Raw genomic sequence first — 8302 nt, forward strand, 5'->3', positions numbered from 1 at the left:
AAAACTGTGACCAATATAGGTATGTAGAGGCTAGGCCATGGGATTAAACAAAGCCACCCAATAAAATAAAACAAAAAACAAAACAAAACAGGAGGAGATGTAAACATCTTTCTGCCGTCACCCTCCAAAACACAGAATTGCTTTGCCAATAATTTGGTATGGTTAACTGCTAATGGTAATATAAGGGAGGGTGGCTTTTTGAAGGGAAGATTTTGTAGTGTAGGGTGGCGCTGGAGATAAAAGAGTGAGGAATGGAGGAATGGATTAGTCTGTTTTAGGAGGAGAAAGAGTCAAAGTCATACAGTTTGTAGAATGCTGTGAATGGAGGATTGGATTAGGAGGCAAGGGAAGGGAGACAGGATATGAAGAAGGGAAGAAGAATGTGGCCCTCACCAGACCTGAAACTGAGTGGAAGTATGTGTAAGGCAGATTCAAGCTGTACTCAGACCACGGTAGAGGCAGCAAAGAGGGATGAAGGTGATGGTGGTTCCTTCTGGAGCAGCAGCCACTGGGAAAAGGGACAATTTGGCAGCTGCAGGAGGCATTATAAAAGTGACCTGGCTAGGAAAGGGGATCCTTGCTGTAGTTGACCAATGACAGAGGGCCAGAAGCCAGATCAAGGACTGTTGAGTGGACAGCACAGAAGTCTTGGGAGACAGCCAGCTGGGAGCAATTTTTGTGAAAACTTCTGAGGCCAGCCAAGTAATGGCAGCGGATAGCCATGGAAGGAAAATTGGTCTAAGTGGCCCAGAAATCCTATTGGCAGAATGTACTGGGACTCTGTAGAGAGTAAGGAAGATGACCTTGGCAGCGAAATGGAACTAGCAGCAGAGATGCATGAGGAAGGTCAGAGGTTCTGTGAAAGTTTGGGGGTAAGGCTATTAGGAAGTTACATAAGTGGGGTAGAAAGTGAGCATTGTAGGTGATTGCAAGTGTGACTGTGGTGGAGAGTAGTAGATGGATATTTGGGTAGTGATTATGATTGACAGTGGAAGGTGACTGATTACAAATTGGACTTAGTGGTCTTGCAAAAGTGCCCTGCGTATTGTGGCCAGAACCAGGAAGGACCCATAGGTGCAAAATGCTGGGATCACTGTGGGGGAGGGCAGTATTGAGATAGTGGTGGACAAAGGAAGATATTTCAGGGAGCACTGCAGAGATGATTACAGGAGACGGGAGACCCACACATTGGTGCAGGTCTGTTCTTTTTAACCAGTTGTTCCGACCATGACTAAGATATCTGAATCATTGGACACCTTGGACTTAAGTTGTGTTGTATGTGGCATTACCTTTGAAGACTACTCAGAAGCTAGTTGGTCCAAAATGCAATGACCCATTTATCGGTTGTTGCTTGGTGCCAAAGCAGCTCAACCCCCTGCTTTTTACCTATTTACTTCTGGGTACAATTCAAAGTACTGATTTTAACTTACAAAGCTCTATGTGTTTGCCACTGAAGTATTTTCAGGACTGCCTTCTCCACCAGAATTGACCCACCCATTTGATTTGAATGTCTCAGGAGAAATTTCTATTGATTCCCCATTTTTGTGAAGTAGATGGGCTGAGGATCATAGGTGCTGTTTTTCAATGGCAGTGCTTGTGCCCTGGAATCGCCTCCAGGAAATCAGACTTAGCTTTTCTGGAGCTATTGAATATAGCATATAGTATTTCAGAGAGCTTATGGGAATTGAAATAACTCCTGGGTGATTGCATGATGCATTCTACAATGTTTTGTCTTACTTTTTACCATGGATAATTGTATCGTTGTGCTTTGTTTCTTATGAACCACTGAGTCTTCGCTGATTGTGGTGGTGTATAAAATAAATTAATGAAGCAAGCAAGCAAGCAAATCAGCCTTGGTGATGGTAATTCATGCCCTGATCACCACGCAATTGAACTACTCCAATATGCTCTACGTGAACTGCTTTTGAAGATGATATAGAAATGCCTGTTGTTACAGATGCAGTGACTACAGTAGGAGGGGAGACCTGCAACTGCAATTTGGGTTGTTGCACTAGATGCCAGAGGCTTCCAGGACAAAGTCAAAGTGCTGATTATCCTCCATAAGGCAGTGGTGCTGCTGGATTACACTAGGAACCTCCTTACACAACCTGATAATGCCTGTCCTGTTCAGAAATCTAGAGAGGGTCTGTTTAAGTTTGCAAGAGCTCGGAGAGGTATGGATCAGAAGGTATGCCATCCTGATGGTGGCCTACATACCATGGAACATGCTGCTCCCTAGAGGCGCATGTTGAAAGACACCGAAAACAACATTTTCAGTAGGCTCTTGGTTCCTCACAATGAAAAATGGGCAACATTTCAGTTTCAATATTATTAATGTTTTCGTATTTTAATGATGCTTTTGGGAAACTTATTTCTGTTGCTCTTGTTTCATTGGTGATTTTATTTACACTGCTGATTGAGGCAGTATAGAAACATTGAATAAATATATAAGATTGTTATATATTTTTATAAGAAATATAAAAATAAAGAAGGAAAGAGATGGCGAAAAAGTAATTTGCCACAGGGAATTTAGCTGGAAGATCAAGGGAAAAAAGGAGTTTACAAAAGTAGATGAAAAAGGTTTAGAAAAGTGAGGAAGCGAGAAAGCTCCACTTACCTTAAACAAGAGGAAAAAGCAAAAGCAAAACTGAAATGTATAAAATATATGTCTGTTCTCTTCTAGGATTCTAAGGGATTCAACCAAACCAGTTTCCTCCATGGAATCCAAAAATGATCAACTGTGGATATTATGAAGGAAGCAACAATTTAAATGAATATCTGGTCCAAGCTCTGTCTTCACTTGCCTTGAAAGGATGCTTACATTTCTCTGTAGAAAGCTCAGCCTTCCACAGTGCAGTGACCTCCAAATGGATTGGCTGTCAGCTCCCATAATCCCTCAGCTAAGTACCAATAGTGGCATTGGTACTTAGAACTAAAATTGTAGAATGTGTTGTTTTCAGTAAAACTGTTCAGTGGCCTATTGTGATCATCCCTATTCCTACAGATGTGGACGAATGGCTAGATGATCAACCCAGGACAGATGATCAGATTCATCCTTGGTAGTCAAAGGAAAGTCTCTTTCTCTCTGCCCTCCCCTTCCCCCTCCCCCCACCCAGTACACAGTCAAATATAGATTCACTACAGTTTAATGGAGGAAAACTGCACAATATTTTTTCAAAAAAATTAGGAAATTGTTCTACATTAAGTTCTATTATGGGAGGTAAAGCTTTTAATTCTTTGCCACCATGGGTACTCCCAACCCATATTGGGAGCCCACTGAAAATATACCTTGGCAAAAAAGAATACTTTGAAATACCACCCAAAGTAGGTTCAAAAAAGGAGCAAATGTTTAATTTCCTCTGCCCACGTGCAGTGTTCCAGCTCTGGCTTAGTTCTCACTTTATCCTTGAGCAAGGAAAACAATGCATTTAACCTAACACACAGTTTAATAATATATGTGTCTGTAGAACCTCTGCTTAATTTCATTTTGAGGTTTTTATGTTGTGAAAGGTTCTGCATTTATGCATTATTTATAAATAATTGCCCTACAGCTATTTCTCACATTACTTTTCTAAATTATCTATAGAATACTTTTTTACACATATAACCATATAATATTTGAATGGTATTACCATGCTGCCTGTATACATGCCTGTTAAGAACATGGATGTGCATGGTTCTCTACTAAATACACAATGGTCAATGATGCTGCTACTATAACAGGCAGAAGACAACTGACTGGGGAAGATGTCATCCATCAGACACACATGGTTGACTTCTGTCTAATGACAGGAGGGAAATATTCACCCTCCTAGCTAGAGAATTCCAGATATATTCTGAGGTCCATTTTCAGTGTTCTGCCTAACACAACTTGTGCGGCTGTACTGAAATGAGGAAGGAAATGTACTTTATGCTTTAGCTAAAGTACAGGTGGTCCTCATTTAGCGACCACAATTGGGACTGGCAACTTTGTTGTTAAGTGAACTGGTCACTAAGTGAAACTGCACTCTCCTTATGATCTTACTTCAGTTTTCTTTTGCTTTACAGACCTGCAAAGGGTTGTAAATGTGAGGATTGGTCGTAAAGTTACTGTTTCATCATTGTCATAACTGCGAATGGTTGCTAAATGAGGCATTCACTAAACGAGGACTACCTGTACATTTCCTTGCACAATTCAAAGTGCTGACTTTTGTTTATTTAATAAAATAAAATATAATTTCTATGCAATTCCAAAAATTCCTGGATGAACTTGAGAAAGTGCTTTCTCTGTGATTGTGTTTACAACATTGGGCTACATCATGGGTTGTTTAATATTGGTTTGTTGAATAAGCTACAACTGATAGGTTGACCCATTGCACTAAGCCAGACAACCTATATTATAGCTTCTCATTGGCTTTGGACATCACCTTACTGACTTGTCCTCTGTTATAGAAGTCCATACCTCTCCCCCCCCCAAAAAACCCCAAAACAAAAACAAAAATCAAGTAGCTTTGTCTCAGATAACCTGCAGGCAAAAATATTTTAGATACCTTTTTGCTATAAGCTGACTTTGTAAATCTATTACTTATAGGTTCATCTGCTTGCTTTGAATGTGTTTGTATCTTTTAAAATCTTTTTTAACTTCATATATTGGTGTTACCATGTTGTATTTTATATATATTTTATTATATATATGTTACTGCTATTAGTAGCACTGAGTTTATTACCCAAGATATTAGTTTCTCTTACATATAATAGAAGCAATTCCACAAGAACACTGCCCTTTCTAAAAATGTCCCTTTCTGTTAAATTCCAGTTTATTGAAAGTGTCTTTAAACGTTATTGTTCCATCATACATTCAGTGATCCCCAAAATGCAGGATATTTAGGACATGATTCTGTACAGCTTTCACACTAAAGCTTATTTTCACAATCTGCTGGACGTGGTAAGAAACAGAAAGGGTGGTTCAGTGAAGAGTAACTGAAGAGTAATGATGATGTTATAGTGATTTAAAAAGAAACAGTCCTAAACAATCAGTATCCTAAAAAAAAAAGGGACATAAGCAAGCTATTAATTAAAGTGACAGTCAGCTTAAAGACTAAGGAACACTTGTCAATCCATGCTCAAAAGGGTGATATTTTCACTGCAGTTTTAAGACCATCAATCAAAGTTAATATCCATTTTAGATTAATTAGTTTTGAGTATCCCCCTACTGCAGTGCTACATGGATATATTAATTATGACTTCTTCTGGGAAGGTTATATAAATTTGCACTTATATGGAAAGATTTGCTGCATTTACTGAAAAATATTAAATACAAATTTTACTTTCTACTAGGTATTTTTTGTTTTCTTGTTTTTGTTTTTTGCCGTAATGGGAGATATAGAGAGAAAGAGGAGGAATTGTTGCAGGTGATTACAGCTTTAATCTTCTTTTATGTTTCTATGGGTATCTATATATATATATATATATAGTAACCCATCTTAAAATTTTAGAGTTTCGATATTAAGTATATAAATAAAATATTGATAGTCCACACAGAAAACAATTAAACTGTTATAGCAGTAGGCTTTTTTGATTTAGGTTAATTTAACAAAATACTTCAGTGCTGGCACTAGAATATTCATCTAATTAGAATTAGAAATAAAATATTCCACTATCCTACTATTTTACATATCCTACTGATTAAATGTACTGCAGAGATAAGTTAATGGAATAAATCAATCACTGTTCTTTTAAATTACATCATTTAGTATAAATGGGTTGAAATGATAAAGGCAGGAAGTTGAGAATTTTGTAGAAATTCTTTCCATTTCCTGGCCTAGATCTGAAGACAAGTTAGCGTCAATGTCAATCTGCATATATCACATTTTTATTTGCAAAAGCAGAACACAGATGCAGAGCAAATATTTTTCATTGATGTGTTTCAGAATTCTACCAGTGAACTGTTCAGGATTTGCATCATATGTCAATGGTATTTAAAATCTCTGTTAGAAGATGCATTTTGCTCTACTTCCCTGCTATACGGGCTTGGTACATGCCAAAGATTCTCGAACATTTTGTATCAGCTAACAAGCTCCTGTGCATGAACTCTGTGTATGCAGTAGTACACATCCAACATGCAAGAGGAAGTCCAAACATTTCATTATGTTAGCTGACATTAAAAATATCACCTTTTTTGTAAATACAAAATAAATGAACAAAAACAAAGAACATACGTGAGAAATTTTTAAAAATCCAGAAAAGGTGACGCTATTCCAGGCATCTATTCTCCAAACTTTGGCTCAGAAAAATATGTGCAAAAATGTTTTCAAGTTCAAAGCAAATATCTTTTGAAAGCAAAAGGAAAAATAGGCAAATTATTATCCAACTAATGCCAGAATAAGCAAGCACTTTGGAATTAAGTGATAAAGAAGATTAAATAAAAAGAGCCCAAGCTTGAGATGCAATCTCTTGCTGTCCTGTTTCTCTGTGAATGGTGAGGCAGAAAAAAATCACTCTGTCCTCAAGAAAGTCATGGAGGCTTGTTTTGGAGAGATTGGATTTTCACAAGCAAAGATTTCTTCCATTCCACAGCCCCTACAAGCCTTTGAGTCTCCAAAATAGGAATGGTGCTCCACTCTTCCATATTCTAGTCATGACACTTACGACTTTAGGCATGCAGAAACTGTGGATTATTATTTTCCTCAGAGGGCAGAGCCAGTGATATTTCAGCAAAGCACTGTGTCCTAGCACATCTTTTAGGAATAGATGGTTTACAGAGCTGCTGCTTAATGGAGCTGTTTACAATTTGTAAAAAAAGCCAAATCACTAAAAGCTGCTATTCTTATTAAAAAAAAAAAAATTGTACCACTTGTTGAGGTTAGCCACTCTCACACAATGTGAGAGTGGCTAACACACAATTCAGAAAACCAAAAGCAAACCTCCTACCCTGGGTAGTAACCAAATGTGTACATTTCATACAGTCTGGACACACTCTGGAACTAGTTCTTCTTTTCAAACTGGGAATGCAGAAGATTTTCTCAGCATTTTTATGTTGGACTCCAGTTGCCAAAGTTCATGAGAAGTTTGCACTCATTCTGGCTCCTTTCCTATGTATGTTTATTTCAAAGCAAATACCAGCAGATATGAACATGCATTATGTCAATTAAGAAAACATGCCCAGGGCATGATTCCTTCTAGGGCACAAATAAAACTTGGGGGATATTCTATGTTATTGTTGGGCTTGACATATACTATAAATTTGCAGCAGCATATTAAAGTATAAAACCTTAAAATAGATGAATGGTATGTTTCTAGTCTGTGGTTTTCCCCCTGAGCATTGCCCTGAGTATTTCCATTTTTAGAAGACTAGCAAGACATGGGAAATATCCTCCCACTGGTAACAATAGAATGAATCTATCAGGTTTCAGAAAAATGTCTTCCATTTAATTCACAGCAGTTCAATGTCAGTTTATAGCTGATTATACTTTACATTGCAAGAGGGTTCGTATGTCTCTTCAGAAGTAAGTCCTACTGTAGAGCTATCTTCAGATGTCAGGAGTTGTAGACTTCTGTACCCCTTTGCTGCCACCTAGTGGGCATATGGGATTTTGCAGTCCGAATCTAGTAAACCTACTGAAAGGGTTTAATGGCACTTATTCCCAGGTCAATGGGAATAGAATAGTTTCATCTGTCTTAATTCAGTTTACATTTGAATTTACAGTTGACAGTGGCAGCTCTTTTTTAGTGAAACTTTAAAAACACTGTCTGCAGTACTGAAGCTTTGGGAAGGAATATGTCTTTCCCCTACCCCTGTCCCATATCCTAATGGTTTTTGAATTTTTTACATTGCTCACATCATTCCATAGGTATTCTGGGGTACTGAAGCATATGGCTAATGAGCTCTAGCTAATAGTGGACAGCAAGTAAACTGCCGTGTTATGTGTCATCTTAAAATAATTCTGGACTTAAAATCACACCTTTATATTGGAGAGACAATATTTTCTCATATATTTCTCATATTTTTTTGCATAGATATAATCCATGTATTTTTTGAAAGCTGGCAATGGTTCAATAGTGTCTTCATAAATCAACAAAGAAGCAAACAAAACCAATATTAGCATTGATGGTGAGAATATGTGGGCACTTCTTTCAAGATGTCCTAGAGAAAGGACTTTTCCACCATCTCATCTTGCTTCATGGAACCTACTAAGCCGCAAAACATCAGCCCCACACTACCAAAGGTGGTTTCATGCATCACCACAAACTAGTCTTAAACAAACCATATTATGCCTTGGTGTGCAACACAGAAGTCCAGCTACACCATGAGGCATCTCAATCC

At 37.9% G+C, this 8302-nt stretch overlaps 1 protein-coding gene across 2 annotated transcripts in view; it reads left to right on the top strand.

Annotated features, from left to right (window-relative positions):
* Positions 1-7812, top strand: part of LOC103066429 (OX-2 membrane glycoprotein) — a 31658-nt gene extending 23846 nt beyond the window's left edge. For both annotated transcript variants that reach the window (XM_007423795.3, XM_015887318.3), the window contains exon 6: positions 2684-7812. In XM_007423795.3, coding sequence (XP_007423857.2) covers positions 2684-2691 — 8 coding nt within the window. In that variant the 3' untranslated portion in view covers positions 2692-7812. The remainder of the gene's footprint in view (positions 1-2683) is intronic.
* Positions 7813-8302: the final 490 nt, after the last annotated feature.

The sequence above is a fragment of the Python bivittatus genome, unplaced genomic scaffold, assembly GCF_059951505.1.
Source record: "Python bivittatus isolate LINGU-HERP-01145 unplaced genomic scaffold, Pbiv_v1 ctg000350_np1212, whole genome shotgun sequence".
Lineage (NCBI taxonomy): Eukaryota > Metazoa > Chordata > Lepidosauria > Squamata > Pythonidae > Python > Python bivittatus.